General features: G+C 54.0%; 1 protein-coding gene across 1 annotated transcript in view; it reads left to right on the plus strand.

The window, feature by feature from the left end:
• Positions 1–4653: 4653 nt before the first annotated feature.
• Positions 4654–17080, plus strand: part of B4GALNT4 (beta-1,4-N-acetyl-galactosaminyltransferase 4) — a 125511-nt gene continuing 113084 nt past the window's right edge. The window contains exon 1 of the mRNA XM_077819861.1: positions 4654–4804. Within this exon, the coding sequence (XP_077675987.1) occupies positions 4654–4804 (151 nt within the window). The remainder of the gene's footprint in view (positions 4805–17080) is intronic.

The raw sequence follows: 17080 nt of genomic DNA on the forward strand, positions 1-17080 counted from the left end.
TCTAATCCCCCTGTCATTTCAACCAGCTGAAGTAGTCTGCTTCACTCCCCGACCTAAACTGTTGTGTAGCCTTGCTATTCCCAGCCCAAGGGTGGCTTCCTTTCTATGGTGGGTGGGCAAAGAGATCTCTGCGGTCTGTGCAGACACCTGGGATCCAGCTTAGATGGGGGTGCAGTGTAGATGTGAACTCACGCCCTCTTAACTCTCTGTCCTGTGCAGCTTGCCTTTAGCAGGCACCTGGTTTGTTCACTTGTGATCAGTGTCTATTTTCTTCCTGCAGCAGAGATGCAAACGTATTTAGGTGCCCAAGTCCCAATTTTAGGCTCCACTGAGATCCACAAAACTCCCACCAAACCCTGTAGATTCCTAAACTCACTCGGCACCTAAGTTTCCAGGGAAAACATTCCCTAGGTACTTAAATTTCTGCCTCTGGGCATGTGTGCTGCTGTCTCCCTCTCGCTGTCTGGGTGCCTGTCTCCTGCCTAAGCCCCAGTGAGACCCATGAATGGGGAGAAGATAGATGCTCATCTCCCTAACTTGCATGCAGAGCCCAACTCAGAGGCCACCAACTGGCCTGAGCCCCATTAAATCTCTGCTGGAGGAGGTGGTGGCGACATTATAACTCATACCGCCCTGGTTAGAGCACTCCCCTGGGACGTGAGGGAGCCCGGTTCAATCCCCCGTTCCTGCCAGAGAAAGAATTTGAACAGGGTCCCCTGCCTCTCAGGAGCACGCTAACCACTGAGTTACGGGATATTCTGATGTGGGCCTCCCTTGGTCTCCCCGTGGAAGCTGTTCCCCTGTGTATCAGACAGTCAATGGGCCAGTGAGAATGCACAAATGAGTGCGTAGCCTGGTGGTTAGAGTACCCGAGAGTTGCAAACAGAAGGGAGACTCACTGGCTCCGAGGCCTGGAGTAGGAGAGAGAGCCCCACACCTCTAGCCAACTACCTTTGTATCCATTACTAAGAGCCTGTTGAAATAGCCCTGGTGTTCTCAGTCCAGCTTCTAGTGGACAGGTGTCCCCGTCACAAAGGCTACAGGCTTGCTGGCATCCTGAGGAGAGATGCCAGAGATGGAAAGCGTGGGAGGTTGGACACCCCTCTCCTTTCTGGGGTGCAGGGCTCCAGAGTGGGGTTGACGTGCAGTGGTAGGTGTAGGAAGGTACCACAGCTGAGTGTAATTAGAGAGGATGACCTTCTCCAAGGCCCTCAGGCTGGCACCTCTCGCGAGTGCTCAATTCATTTGAAAGGGGAAACAAAACCCTAGAATAGGAGAAAGAAGAGAAGTGGGCCTGGCCCCTGAAGTCACTGGCGCAGCAACAAAGGAGACCTTGAGCAGGTTCCAGTCCAGCCATGTGGCCCCCAGCATGGCCCAGTTTCTCTCTGTCAAAAATAACGAGGAGGCTTATTGAATTCCCATCACTCCTCAGAGAAAGTTTTAACTAAAGCTTGGGTTCATGCTGAAGATACCCAAGGCCTGTCAGGAATTCCCTGCTCCCCAACCCAGGACAATGCTTCCTGCCTCCGATGGTGGAAGCCAGCCCTGCTTTGCTGAGAAGCGCTAAACCCCTTCCAATCTGAGCCAGCACCCAGGTTTGCTGAAGAAGTGATGCCAGCCCAGTGATGCCTGCCATGGACCAGAGCACGCTCTACCCTGGTTGGAAACACGCACACAGGCCTGAGGTTGCCAGGTTTTCTTTAGCAGAAAGATGAAGTTGATTAGGGGAGGAGATAATGAGCCAGTTCCTCAGCTGGTGTACATAGGTGGAGATCCACTGACATCAGAGAGCTGTGCCTACCTGCTCCAGATAAGGATGTGGTCTAGGATCTCAATCAGGCAAAACCAAGCACAATGGTTCTCCAGGTCCCAGCGAGACTTGGAACTGCTGTTCCCCAATCCACCGGGGCCTCTATGCTGTGGGCTACCCAATCTCAGAGACACATTAAAACCAGCACTCTATAGGCAGATAGGTCCAGAGAGATGTGGGGGACTGTCCTCTCCACTGGCTCTCGGCTCCTAGAGAGACTCCTCTGCTGCGTGGGTTAACCACACCCGGAGATATAACAGGCTGTCCAGTGGGTTGTGGGAAACCATTACCCAGACTGGTGGAAATAATGTCATGATGCTCTGAAGGAAAACAGAGCTCCTATTTCAAAGTATTTGAACAATGTAACCTGAACAGGCTAAGTTGTACCTTGGCACAGGGCTTAAAATACACCCATCAGTCACTAGTCAGTCACCTGAAAAACCCAGGTGGAGCCTGCTCTGCTACACTTCCAAATCCAGACTTGTTATTAATAAAAGCGGTTTCCCCTTTCATCTTTGCATCAGTGTATGACAGCCTCATGGCACCAATGATTGGTTTGACCCAGTCAGCGCTCTCCTTCTAAACTCCACTGCCAGTTGCTTATAACATACCCATCTGTCTGTGACATCTTTTCAGCCTGCATTTATTGGAGTAATCCCAAGAGGATTCTAGGTGGGTGGCTTGTCACTAGGGCTGCCAGTTTGGCACAGATGAGATAGGGGATGGGGGTGGGGGAATTGGCAGCAGGGAGTTGGAGAAAGTCAGAGGCGACATGGCAGGGTTTTGGCAGCTTGGAAAGGGTTAAATGGAAGAGGTTTGTTCAGTGTGACTACTAAAGGGTTACGAAACTGCTTGCAGGCCAGGATGCTGATTATGGGGGTACCTGGCATATTTCAAGGCTGTTTCTAGTGCTAGATTTTTTTCTCCTAACATTTCACACTGTTGCTACTACTGGAGCAGAGTTGCTGGTAGAGACTAGGGTGGGAAATCTTAGGGGAAAAGCGTCTAGTGTGGAGACAAGAGCCTGGAGTGAGATCTGCTTTCTTGAGGCAGAATCCCTGCTCCTTCCACAAGGAGAAGGACTGTCACTGTGACCTTCTCCCATTGAAGGTAAGCTGCTCTCTGCCCACACCACGGAAGCATGTGGCTGGTTACCGCAAGCAGCCTGGCTTATTCTGGACCCATGCCGTGTTTCCATTCCCACTGGAACGTCTAGGGCTATAACACTGGATGTACCCTGTGCATGGCGCAGTTGTTAAATCCCCACAGTGCAGTGCCACGCTGCACTGTCTAACCCGAGGAAAACACTTGGCAGTCATTAATGAATTAAACCTCATCTCATTAAGCATTTCATTAAGCCTAGCAGGGAAGGCGTTCTATCCCCTTGGTATGGGTGGGGAAAGCGAGGCCCATAGCGGTTACATGACTTGCTCCAGGTCACCCAGCCAGAGTGGGTAGAATAGAAAACGCTTGTCCCACTTATTGAGGCTCACTCAGCTAAGCTCCTGCTGCCTTCCAGGAGAGGGCTGCCCGAACCCCAGGGCACAAGAGCTGGCGATGAATAAGATGCTGCCAGTTGCGATCCGTGGGCGGAAGGCTTGGATCTGGTGTTGTCCCTGGGAGGACGCAGCTAGCCCCAGGCAGCTTTGCTGTCACAGGCGAGCTGCAGGAGCCGAGCTGTGCAATTGTACCTGTGGCCCCAGTGGAACAGGGGCCCCCCCTTCCTCCACCCGCCTTCCTCCTCCTGGAGCATCCTTGCAGCCTTGGCAAAGCCCAGCGGAGCATCAGCTTACAGCTGTCGGGAAGGCACCATCCCTGCCGCGGGGGACGCTCTGCTGCCACTGGTGCCGGCTTTGCACCAGCGCAGCAGCGCCCGCCAACCCAGCGAGCTCCCCGGCCAGGGGAGCCCCTCGCGGCCCTTCCCCTGTTGCCTGGCCCCGGCCTGGGCGCCGCGCCGGGGCGGGCAGGGTACGCCCCGGCCGGGCCACCCCCTCCGCCGGGGCAGTGGCCGCACCCGCCTGTCCCACTCACCAGGTGGATGTTTGCACGTTGGCGTGGAGATGAAAAGCCGCGCGCAGCCTAACCTGGCTCGGGCCCCGCCTCCGGAGGCGGGCGATTGGCTGTCTGAGGGAGCGCCGGGCTCCGATTGGGCCAGGGGCGGCTGTCGATCCGCTCGCCCCAGTTCAGGCTCGGTAGCGGTGGCAGCGCGGCGGCGGCTGCTCGGCGAGCGGCGGGTTGGGGGGGACGGTGCCGCGGCGGCGGCCGAAGCGTCCAGCGCGGCGGGGGCTGGTCTGCGGGCCGGCGGCCCCGCGGGCGCTGCGGGGCGGGAGCTGCGGGCTGCCTCCCTTCATCGCGGAGCGGGGCGGCGGGCGGCGCGCAATGCACCGGGCGGGAGGAGGAGGGAGCCGCCGCCGCTGCTGCCGCTGCCGCCTGGGCGCCGTGTGAGCTCCCCGCTCCATGGCGCTGCCGTGCGGGCTGGGGCAGCGCGGCACGGGCTGAGCGGCCTCGTCCCCTCTGCCCGCCTCCCGCCGCCGAGTGGATCCGGGCGGGGAGGGAGCGCGGGGCTGCCTGGATGCCTTTGTCCCTCCGGCGGGGGGCTCGGCCGGGGAAGGGGGCGACGGGGCCGGCCGGCCGGGACCCCCGCTCCGGGGGCCGCTGCTGCTGCTGCCGCCGCCGCCTGGTCCCGGGGCCGCTGCCCGCCCTGCGCTCGCCGGCGCTGCCCGACACGTGCCCCAGCTCCGGGGCGCTGCTCCCGCCTGGCGTCTAGCCCCGCCCGGCGGGGACGGTCCCGTGCGGAGCCCGGCGGCGGTGCCGTGCTCCGGGCCGGTAATGCGGCCTCCAGGATGCTGTGGTTCCCGGTGAAGAAGATCCGCAAGCAGTTCAAGCTGCTGCTGCTGCTGGTGCTGCTCACCCTGGCCGCGTGGTTCACCTACCTGCACATCAGCCTGGTGCGCCAGGGCAAGGCGCTGCGCCTGCACTTCGCCTACGGCCGAGGTAAGGGGGGCCCCGCGCCCCTCCTGCCCCCTTCCACAGCCGGGCAGGGGCTGGCGAGCGCAGCCAAGTTCCTGCTGCAGGCCCTCCGGGGCTGCCGGTGTCGCCTGCGCCCCCCTCCGTACTTTGTGGAGGGGAGGCAACCCCCTTTGTAAGGCCAAAAGGAAGCGCCCCCCCTTCCGCCCTCGTGTGGGTTCTCTTAGGGTGGAGTTTGGTCTAGCCAGGACTCCTGGCCCTGCTGGGTCAGACCGATGGTCCATCTAGCCCAGTATCCTGCCTTCCAGCAGTGGCCAGTGCCAGGTGCCCCAGAGGGAGTGAACAGAGCAGGTCATCATCAAATGATCCATCCATCGCCTCTCGCCCATTCCCAGCTTCTGGCAGTCAGAGGCTTAGGGATGCTCAGAGCGTGGTGTTGCATCCCTGCGCATGCTGGCTAATAGCCGCTGCTGGGATGCTTCCTCCACAAACTTATCTAATTCTGTTTGAACCCTGTTTTTGTCGTTTTGGTCTTCACAACATCCCCTGGCAAAAAGTTCCACAGGTTGGCACTGCAGTTTGTGAAGAAATACTTCCTCTGGTTAATTTTAAACCTGCTGCCTATTCATTTCATTGGGTGACCCTTGGTTCTTGTGTTATGTGAAGGGGTAAATAATGCTTCCTTATGCGCTTTCTCCATACAGTTAATGGTTTTATAGACTATGTCCCCCTTAATCATCTCTTTTCTAAACTGAACTGTCTGTCTTTTTAATCTCTCCTCATATGAAGCTGTTCCAGACCCTGATCATTTTTGTTGCCCTTCTCCTTACTTTGTCAAATTCTAATATATCTTTTCTGAGATAGGGCGATCAGAACTGCACGCACTATTCAAGGTGTGGGTGTAGCATGGATTTATATCTTGGCATTGTGATATTTTCTGTTTTACTATCTATCCTGATTGAGATCTTCTGAAATAATGAGCCTTTATTACATCCAAGGAGTGCTCCAAGAAGGGCTGTGGGAGAGAGGCAGCCCTGAGCCTCTGAAGCTGATGAAAGTGTCCCTATCACTGGAATAGCTCCCTTTGGCAAGAGCCGGGAAGAATTGGGCACTGTCGGTTACATTAGAGATGCATGTACAGAACACTCTTCCCCCAGGCTGGCTGGGTTGCAAAGCTCAGGTCAGACACTTGGCTGCATTGCCAATAAGCTGTCCAAACTCTCCATGTCTTTAGTCTTGGCAGCGAAGTGTTTTTAGCAGCAATTCAATTCCTCTTTAGAGCAGAGCTAGATAATGGCTCCTGAGTCCAGGGCACAGAGCGCCAGTGTGTGGATCAGAGAGAGAATTCTGAGATGCTAGAGATCGCTTACAAACCAAACTAACCGGGCCGGTGGCTGAGCTGTCCAGAGCCCTGTTGGCAGTGTCTGGAGACTGTTAGTCCTTCATGCCAGCAGTCTGAGGGGTGCTGGAGGTGGCTTGGCTCCCGTGAAGGAGGGGTTTTTGGTAAGTCTATGGGCTGGTGCTCTTTGTTTAGCTTGTTTGGCACTTCCTATTGGCTAAGCTGTAAAGTCCTGTGATGCAGCACACCAGGCAGGAAGGGAGAAGGGCAGGAAAAACTGGGTGGAAAGGTAACCCTGATTTAATAGGCATATCCCAACACCTGGGGCTGCTTAGATAAAACCAGTTATTTGAGGAGTACACTTTCCAGGCCTCAGAACAGCGGGGCTCTCAAACTCTTCCATACCACAAACACTTCTTCCATACCGACAGGTTTCAGAGTAACAGCCGTGTTAGTCTGTATTTGCAAAAAGAAAAGGAGTACTTGTGGCACCTTAGAGACTAACCAATTTATTTGAGCATGAGCTTTCGTGAGCTACAGCTCACTTCATCGGATGCATACCGTGGAAACTGCAGCAGACTTTATATACTCTGTGTGTATATAAAGTCTGCTGCAGTTTCCACGGTATGCATCCAATGAAGTGAGCTGTAGCTCACGAAAGCTCATGCTCAAATAAATTGGTTAGTCTCTAGGGTGCCACAAGTACTCCTTTTCTTCTTCCATACCAGGACCCTCTTCCATCTAGCTGGGATCCCCTCCCTCTCAGGGGAGTGGGGTTATGCTCCCTGGACGTCTGTTTGTGACCCCCATGTGGAGAAGCCGTGCTGTAGAAGGATATGTTGTTGTTCTCATTCGCTGCGTTGTGATGGGTCTAGTACTGGAAAGTTATTCTCATGGCTTCTGGAAATCTTTGGGAGGGGGAACATCAGCAGGGATTTTCATGTTTCTATTTCCACTTAACTTTCATTTGTATCCCGTGCCCTTATTATGAGAATGCGGACCATTTAAAAATAATTGTTCTCTCCTTTAAAAAGAGAACTGCAAAGGGGTAAACCAGTTCTTGCTTGTGCCCTTTCTGCTCCATGCTTATGGTTTCAAAGACTCTTCCGAATGGCAAAATCAGGTTTGATTCTACTCTCACTTACACCAGTGTAAACTGAATATAACTTCATTGGTGTCAGGGAAGTTACTCCATATTAGTGCCAACGTGAGTGAGAAGCAAGTAAAGGCCACTGAGACTTGACTTATCTGTGGTTTCTGGCAGGGGCGCTGGAACAATTTGTATAGTGGGGGTGCTGAGAGCCATTTACCCAAACAGTAAACCCTGGATAGAATGGATACCACTTGAAGCCAGGGAGTGCTGCAGCACCCCTGTAGCCCTAGTTCCAGCACCTATGGTTTCTGGAGAGCTAGAGTGGGATAATGTAGGCCCCCAATCCAACAGAATACATATGTAATGCTACTCATTGGAATAGTCCTGTTGTCTTTGCTGGGACTACTTATGAGAGTAAAGCTACATATCAAGTGTTTGCAGGGTTGGAGATGCAGGCTGAAGTCTGAGTGGGAGATGACTCACTTTTTCACAAAGAGCTTTTATCCGCGCTGTTTGTTACATGTTTGAGTTAAATGGCTTTTAACCACTAAAACCAATAGCTTTAAAGAGTGCGTCTAAACATTTCCTTCCCTCTTGAATGAGGGAAGACAATATTTCAATCCACTGTGATATCCTATCCATGCTGCAAAAACAGGAAAGTCAAGATACAGCTAATGTGACAAAGCAGGAAATGAAACTCCTTTGCTTGTGTATTAAACACCTGTTAGTTTTCTTTTAAGTGAGCTGCCTTCTCAGCTGCTGTCCCACTAAAAAACCAACCTGTCATGTAAGCCTAACCTCAAGAGTCTAGCCACTGCCTAAACTATTGACCCAGTTCAAAGAAGGTTTGACTAGTTGTCTGCTCAGACCTTGCAGCCTCAGCCTGTGCAGTGTGCGGGCTGTAAGACTGTGGCAGATTGTTCCTGCCGCCCTGGGTGAGCATGCTAACTAGCTGCAGGGGCGGGGTTTGGTGATCAGCAGTGGAAAATATTAATAGTGGGATAGCAACATTTGAAGCCTAAATTTAACCAAGTACCCACCCATCAGTGTGACCAGAGGAAGTTCGGAGATCGTGCTATAGCATCGATCTCCCCGCAGGCTCAGAATGCCCTGCCTGTCCAGCCGAGGTGGTGTGTTCTGGAAACAATTGGTCAGACTGATCGGGCTATTCCCGATATCTGCCGAAGAGGATGTGGGTCTGGTCTTTTCTATGACTGCCCCTCCCTTGCGCACGCAACCTTTGACATGCCATCTGGGACACACTCCCCAAAATCTCCCAACCCCAAATAGAATGTGGCTATTTATTTCAAGTGTTACCCAGAGCAGTGAGGAAATGCATTGCCACGCTCTGGCTCCCAGCAGAAAACCCTGCTGTCACAATGCAGCTGAACAAACTCTGAAAAATCAGAGCTCAAAGGTGATGGTACCAGGACCAGCCTGAGGAGCTGAGCCTTAACTAATGAGCTGCTTGTAACTGCATGAAGTAAAGACCAGGATCAGTGAGTTTAAGTTGCACCCGTGCTGATTCACACATACCCAGTACTTTGTGTTGTCATCGAGACTAGTGTGAAGGGAGTGTAAAATGCCACCAGATCAGAATAAGAGTATTATTTAACATTTATATTATGGTAGCACTGAGAGGCCTCAGCCAGGTTAGGAATTCTCTGTGTTAGCCACTGATCTGAGTCTAAAACTTTATACCTAGCCTGCCCTAGTGTAAGTGACAGCCAGTGGGGTGGGGCAGTGAATCTGGCCCCATCTCTATAATGGTGTCGGTCTGTCATCCACACTTATTAGCTATTTGTATTGCAGGAGCACCTAGGAGTGCTCCAGTCATGGGCCAGGACCCCAGTGTGTTAGATGCTGTACAAACACAGTCCCTGCCCCACAGAGCTTATAATTGAACTATAAGACGAGAGCAGATCTGCACAGACAGCACAAGACGATAATGAGATGCTGTCAATCAGCACACCAGCTGTCTAAGCACTGTCAAGTTTTTAGCAGGCATCATGGCAAAGGAGAGTTTGAAGGAGGCCGTAAGGTGGCTTGACAGAACACCTGCTGCTTACCTGGAGATCACAGCCCTGCCCCAGATATTACGTATTGATGCCCTGCACTGTACGGTGAACAGCTGTCAAGGCATCTGTGCCCTATGTAGCTTGAGATGTAGAAAACAGACTGTGGGGAGGGACCCAGAAGGAGTAATTTTAGGATTCTTCAGATATTCTTGACTTCTGTTTTTTTAATTGATGGAGGCCTTGTAGAAGAATGGAGTGATATGGGTTTGGAGGAGCAGAGGGCTGGGAGGCAGTGGGGGAAGGAAATGAAAGGGGGGTGAGGCTGATGGAGTCAACTGAGCAAACAGGAGGGTGTGGGGATATGCGGGAAGAGAGGGATCTGAATGTGTGTCGGGGAGGGGAAGGCATTCATGTTTGATGCAGCAGGTAAGGAAAGGCCCGTGGAGTGGCTGGGAAGGTGGATGTGAGAGCAGAATCTGGCATGGCGCTTGTCCTAGTCTCTCTTGTCTCTCCCATTCGTGCTATCACCTTGTTCTGTTCTATGGCTCCATCCTGTTGCAGTGCAGTGGTGACCAGAGGTCCCAGTCAAGTTCAGGCCCCCGGTGCGCCAGGTGCTGTACAAACACACAGTAAGAGACTGCCCCCAAGGCCTTGCTGTTTAAATACAGGAGTTCTGCTCTCTCCAGGGAGAGGGGGAGAGAGATTTGAAAATGATTTCAAAACATGGCTTTCTCTAAGCTGTTTTCTAACCAGCTCTGGCTACTGGGATAAACTGTATCCAAAACTGTTTCCTAAGCATACATTGGAAACTACATTCTTCCAAGCTTCAATGTATAGATGGAGATGGGGGTAGTGGGGAGTGTGTTTTTTGCTTTGAAAAGAGAAGGATTTTTTGTCTTGATTTGGGCCCAACCAACTCTTGTTCAAACTGGTTTGGGAAGGAGCAACACCTGACCCTTGTTTGGAGATGGCGCCTCTCCATGGGGGACAGGGTCTGTTGTAGGTAGTGCACGGAAGGGCTGGGGCAGGGGGAGGTTCCGGAGCATACACCCATGTGTCTAAGACGCTGTTGCGCTGTGGCTGTGTGCCAGGTGACTCTGTTACAGCATAGACACGGCCGTTAATAGCACAGACGTCACTGCAACCCAAGACCGGGCTGTGGTGGCAGCAATGGGTGGTACTCCTGTCTGGCAGTTTGTTCCGGCCACTGTCTAGGAGCCGGCGGCGTATCATGGCAGGGAAGGTGAGCTGGGACGTGGGAACTGTCAGAGATCTAGTTACCACCATGCGCATGTTCATCACTGTAACTCCCTCTGTGTGATTGACGAGCAAGGCTACACAGGAGCGCCGAACAGCGCAAACCATGGCAGCCCACCCGTTGAATGACAGACGGCGAGAGAACATCTTCCCCCATGCTCTGCACTGGCTGCCTGTTTGCTTTTGGGTCCCACATGCGACCATGGGCTGTGGCTGAGCTGTGAGAGACCACCCTCCCGACTGTGTGACCCACAGACAGCAGCTTCTAGCAGGGCGGCTGGAGCTGTGCAGACCCAGGGTGAGGTTTCTGGGAGCTGGCAGCATGGGCATTAGGGCTGGGAGGGTGGGAGTTGCCTACCTGTGGAACTCCCTGCTGTGTGACATCTGAATAACCCTACGCTGCAATGATTTCAGGCCTGTTGGGTGAGCTGCCATGCCAGAGCAGACGCCAAAGGAGGAAGAGAGAGAAAAGGGTCAGGTCAAACCAAACAGTCTGATTAAAAATCTACTCCAAGTGGCCGCATTTGAGGCAGCAAGCTCAGGGTTCTTTAGGGGTTGGACTTTGTGCTAGGACAAATGTCTGTGCTACAGTGTTAAGTGCCCTGTAAATACTCTGCATAGACAGGCAGCCATGTAGCCCTGTGGGTATTTCCAGTGATTGAGATTCTACTTCCCTTCTGCCTCCTAGGCTTTGTGGAGCAGCTGGAGGCTTAAATGCCGCAGCAAGCTGAGGCTGCTGAAAGACCGCTTTGGGTGCCTCACCACTAACTTATGGCTGCTTGCGTCCTGCTCTGGTGTGTGCTCGGTCATGAAGTTCAGCAGATGCCTCTGTCCTGCAGTGAGGAAGCAGGAGACGGTTGCGATCAGGTGGAATGCAGCCTGCTCCTCAGTGCACATCCTAGGCTGCTGGGCTCCCCTGTGCCTTCATCTGTCGCTGACCTTGTGTAGGGCCCAAGGAATCTGCACAGAGGAGGAAGAAGTAACCTTCCCCTGACCTCTAGCTCTGGGGAAAGATTCTGAAGACCATCTGGTGCACCAACCACATAGCTGAGTCCTATGCTCTGCCTAGCAGACAGATCGGTGGTCAGCTGACTAGAGCAGCGAAGGGGAAGATCTCCAGATCTGACATCCATTTAATTTAGTGTTAATAGGCTGGAAGCAGAGGGGGCGGGAGGGAGAGTTAGTTGGCTGCCACATGGGTCTCGTCTGGTCTTATACAGCTCTCTGTGTAGAGCAGGGGTAGTCAATTCTTTTGTGTCGAGGTCCAAATTTCTTGGCCCAGGCATTGTCAAGGTCCAGACTCCAGAGAAGAAAGTAATTAAAAAAACAATAATGATATTAGTAAATAAAAAGATTTCGGGATCCGTTCAAAAGCGTCTAGCTTTCTGGATTTGGCCAGTGGTTTACCTCTTGACTACCCCGGTGTAGAGGCGCCTCTGTCCCAGTGCCCAGCATTTCGGCCTCCAACTTCATGGGATTGATGACCCCAGAGGCTGCTTCTGGCTTGTTGAGGTGGGGAGAGCTCTGTAAGGTGAGACTCCGGTGAGTTGTTCTTGGTGCTCCCCCAGAATGTCTCATTGACTCCTGGTGTCTGCGGTTGGGTGTAGCACATCAGCTTCCACAATGTGAAAAGGCTGCTTCCCAGCACTTAGATCTTGCCGTGACAGGTGCTGCGGAAAGCCCTTGGAGAGAGAGCTGTGGGGGGCAGTAGGCAAGCTGAGGCTAATGCCAGCTAGACAGAGGCTGCTTAGCAGTAGGGGGAGGAATCTGCTGACTCCAGAGTTCTTCTGCTTTCATCCCAGATGAAAGGTGCTCTAAGGGCCAGTTTTCAAAAGCCCCTTGGGTGTGACCTCTTTTGAAAACCTGCCTGTGAGTGTCACAGTGGCAGCTGCTGAGGGCTGAAACCTGGGCTGTGGTTAGGTGCCTAAGTGAGAGCGGAGAGCTGCTGGAAACCTGGGTCTGGCTGGGGGTGCGGCGTGATGGACAATCTGGCTCTAACTGGGGGTGGGGTGCCCTCTCTGAGTGTGGGAGGGAGTGTTCTGCACTCAGAATAGGAAGGGGGGTGTTGTGGAACCTACAATGTTGGGGTGGCTCTTTGAGTCAGAGACTGTTCGCTGCCTCATTCGACCCTGCCTGCAATAGTTGTCTCCTTGAGCAGAGAGCTTTGCTGGCCTGCCCCAGGCCACTTGCCATAGGCATTTTCCCCCATTGGGATCTCTGGAAAACCTCCCTGTGTGGGGCTGTGACTGGCAGATCTGCAGGCAGGTGGGTGTGCCATCACAGGGGGGCTGGGGCTGGTTGCGGGGGTATGTCCATGCCATCCCGAGAGCTCTGGGTGGATGTGCTGTTGTGGGGGCTCGATGGTTAGGGCAGGAGCCTGGGCTGGGCATGCTATCCCGGGGGCCGGTTGCCGGGATGGGTGTGCCGTCACGGAGGACTGTGGGAAGGGTTGCCGGGAGGGGCGTGCCGTCGTGGGGGCTGGAGGTGGGCGTGCCATCATGTGGGGCTGTGGGTGAGTTGCCGGGTGGGCGTGCTATCGTGGGGGCAGGGGGCAGGTTGCTGGGGTGGGTGTGCTGTCACGAGGGGCTGCCGGGGTGGGCGTGCCATCGTGAGGGGGTGGGGCTGTGGGAAAGGTTGCCGGGGTGGGCGTGCTGTGGCAGGGGGTGGGGGAAGGGTCGCCGGGGTGGGCGTGCCGTCATGTGGGGCTGGAGGTTGGTTGCCGGCGTGGGCGTGCTGTCATGCGGGGGGCTGTGGGAAGGGTTGGCGAGTGCTGTTGTGAGGAAGAAACGAGGTACGGGGGCGTGAGGGCCTCCTGGGCGGCTGGAGGAAGGGCGCGGGGCTGCGGGTGGGCACCCTGCTGTGGGTAGTGCACAGAGGAGAAAGCTCATGTCATGGAAGCAGTGAGGGGAGACAGTCAGTTAATCTGCCCCTTCCCCTGCTTAGGCCGTGAGCGGTCTTGGGCAGGAACAGCAGGGAGCTCCTCTGCTGAAGCCTGCAAACCCCCCCCTCCCCCCCCCATAAATGCATAGGCAAAAGCAGGTCTCTGGGCATCGGGGAACGAATCTGCTGGGCTTCAGACTCTAGACTGCGCCTGCCGCTCTCCCCATCCCAGATCGGCTGGCAGCGGATGTTAAATTAACTGGCTGTAAGCAGATGCCCTTTCTGCAGGCTGAGGGTTTGGGCATGTGTATCTCCTGCTGGCTGCCTAATCCCTTGCCAGACGCTCCACGCGAAAGGCTGTGCTAACAGTGGCAAAAGGGTGGCCTTTGCCGTGCCGCAAATGGGCCCACGGCAGGTGGTTCCAGCTGGGGATCTGGCACCTCTGGGTAGCAACCCGGTGTCCCTGTGCTAGGCCAAAGTTGTCATGCCTGGTGGTTGGGGGGTACATGTGTACCTGTGCGCTCCGTCTGGCGCCCACCCCCTCCAGCAGCGATACGGTGCAGCCTGGACTGGCGTGTTCAGGGGCTGCTTGGGTTGGGGAGCTGGCTCCGAACCAGAAAGACATTATGTTCCTGATAAAATAAATCCCTTTCTTATCATCTACAAGTAGATAATTACCCTTCTCTGCCTAATTTAACACACAGATTCCTCAGCTGAAATAATGAGGCCATTACGGTGTTCTCCCGGCTGGAAACCGCTCCGAGTCAATGGGGCAGAAACGTTAGCGCGCCAGGTAAAAAATACAATTAAAAAAAAAATGAAATGATTCATAATGGGAGATGGGAGCTCTGGGCCCACCAGAGACTTCCCTGGCAGGCGTCGTGCTGAGGGAGGTGAGCTGGCTCTGTAGGAGCCGAGCACACGACAGGTTTATTTGTCAGGAGATTTAAAGAGCAGGTTGAATGAACTTGCTGTTGCAGTAGTGATATTCCATCCCTGGGCAGCAGAGTGGCGGCAAGGGGGCGGGCACGTGTGTTTGAGGACAGGCGGTGAAGTCTAAATGGGGTCCCTGGAGGGGGGGGAAAACTTTGAGGTCCCTTTGAACTTCACTGAAATCCATTGACCGTGGGACGCAGTACAGGCAGGTGGTGGGGAAGGAAAGAATTTGCTCGTGGGGATTGGCCCCCTCACATAAGGACGTTGGCGCATGGCGGGAGAGGTGGCTGGGAGCAAGACTTGGAAAACCACCTCGGCCCTTGCTGACCCGAGGATGCTGTGCAGCAGTGGAGGAGGAGGAGGAGGCGGCTCTGCTGGGATGGTAGTGGGGCAGTGTGCCAGTGAGAAGCCCACTTTCCTCACAGCTGCTGGGAAAGAGGAGGGTGCTGGGATTTGTTAAGCTGCTGTCTCTGGACCCTGCTTGGGAGCTGTGGGTTACAAGGTAATCACATGGCAGCTTCTCTTTCCCAAGCGGTGGCACGGGTTGCATGGGAGCTAGCGAGGCCGCTGTAAGGTATCCCTGACAGCGTAGCGTAGCGCCCATGCTGGGGAAGGCTGCCAGTCTCTGCTTCTGGCCGGTGAACCTGAGCAGTGGCCTTACCTCTGTGCGGCTTTAGTTGCACTCTTGTAAAGTGAACGGAGGGCTGGAGAAAGGGGCTGGATTGACGGCTCTGAGTGCTGGAGCCCTCTGCTTATCGCAGAAGCGGCCCAGGAGTGGGATATTCGGGGCCAGAGTAGTGTGGAAAGGGGTCCTTATTGAAGGCTGCCTTCTACCCACTTTCTCGCCTGGGCTCTCTGGCCGCAGTATGCTCTGAGCTGTGCTGATGCTGCTCCTGATCGCACAGGTGTGTTCAGGAGCCGTTGAATCTGTTTAAATCAAAACCGGTTTAAAGGCAGCAACAGTCCTGGTTTATAATCTACCAGCCTATGTGGCTGCACTGTTTCCCCCGCCCAAAGCCAGCTTCTCAGCAGCACTACCCAGGCCCCCAGCTCCGTGTCTCTGTTCTGTCAGTGGGATTAGTCCCCCCAGAATGCTCTCTCCACAGGTGGGCATGTAACGGCTGTGACTGACAGCATGTCACAGACACCCTCCTCCCCCAATCCCAACATCCTTCTCCCCTGCCCTGGGCAATGGACCCTATGACCCTGATGGACCATTTTTCAGGCAGCGTGCCGGAGCAAGGGGCGCTTGTTCCCATCCCGTCCCCCAAGTCCGATGTGCTTATCCACCTAGGTTATAGCAGGAAATGCCTCCCCAGCTCCGCAAAGGCTAATCCCAGGTAGGAGTGGGGATCCCTGGAGATGACCATTTTACCCTGCGCTAATGCGCCAGTAACTGTCCATTTCTTCCCTTGACTCCTGCGAAGGTGGATTTGGCCAGGAGTCAAAACCCCCGAACCGTACGTTGTCTACCCCTTCACTGTTCAGGGAGAATCTTCCTATCCTAGATTCAACCTTAGTGGGTTCGGTTTGGTTCCCAGCAGCACCTGTATGTTCTGTTGCTGCTTTAATTCCATGAGGTCCTTTCCCAGAAGCAATGCTGTGTGTGACACTGCAGGATAGCACCAGGCGTGGGGAGACAAAGGGGTCTTGGCCCTGGAGCAAGGGGGACTGCACTGCCTCTAGGGGTGCCATTTATACCCTTTAACCCTTATGACATTCTGGGTGTAATCCAGACCAGAGAGAGGCTGTATCACCCCTAGAGTGCCTCACAACACCTTAATGCCGTAGCTCCAAACCTAAGCTCCTCACAGTGAGCCTGCAGGTCCCACCCTGAGTGTCGGTGTGTAGTCACAGCCCTGGCCCAGCAGCCTGCCAGCAAACACCAGCCACACTCTGGCTCCCACCAGCCTGGGTTACTACTTCCAGGGTGACCCCAACACACTCCCAGTCCTGAATCACCCCCCTCAAACAATGTATGTTCTGTGTTGTGTCTTCCCCCCATCCCCTGGACAGTTCAGATATTTTAGGTTCATTGTCCCTGTCAGGGAACAATATACAACAGTTTGCTTCTTCTAAATGGAGTTACCACAAAGCCCAGTTTAACCACAAGGCTGGATTAAAATAAAGATAAATTTAGTACCAGGAAATGTTTTAACAGACTAGACTTGGTTCAAAGTGAAGTTCTTACCACAGATTCTTAGTACATTGCTGACCAAACTCTCAGGCCAGGTTCTGCTCCCAAGGTCCGGCGGCTGTTTCTTTTGTCGTCTTAGGTGAAAGACAGAGCGGTCGACAGGGAGAGAGAGCACTTGGCAGGTTGCCCCATATTTTTATAGCTCTGTCACCCTTTGAAAAGCATTTTCCTGAGAGTGATCCCTCGTTAAAGTTCTTTCCAGCCCAGAGCAAGGAGACATGGAGGAAGGAGGGTCATGCCGTTTTTCACCTGTGTATCCTGAAATGGAGATTTTTCTTTGTCTTCTCTCTCTTGCTGTCTGAGGGCTCTGTTTACAGCGTATAGGCAAATGGAGGTAAACACACATCCCTTTGTTTAAGACCTGCTTGACCAGTTCTGCCTAATTGGGACTCGGGTGAGTTTGAACATGGGCCAAGAGCATCATTCAGGGAGAATTCATCACTTTACATATAAGGTTGCTCCCTGTATTCCACCAGGATATTCTCAACCAGTGAGTTCTTAGTGTTCAGAGGATACCTTACCAGGCATATTTTGTACAAGGGTTATTTCAGGGGGCTATAGGGTGTGAATACCAGGGTGCATT

Source organism: Eretmochelys imbricata, chromosome 6 (genome assembly GCF_965152235.1).
Source record: "Eretmochelys imbricata isolate rEreImb1 chromosome 6, rEreImb1.hap1, whole genome shotgun sequence".
Taxonomy (NCBI): Eukaryota; Metazoa; Chordata; order Testudines; family Cheloniidae; genus Eretmochelys; species Eretmochelys imbricata.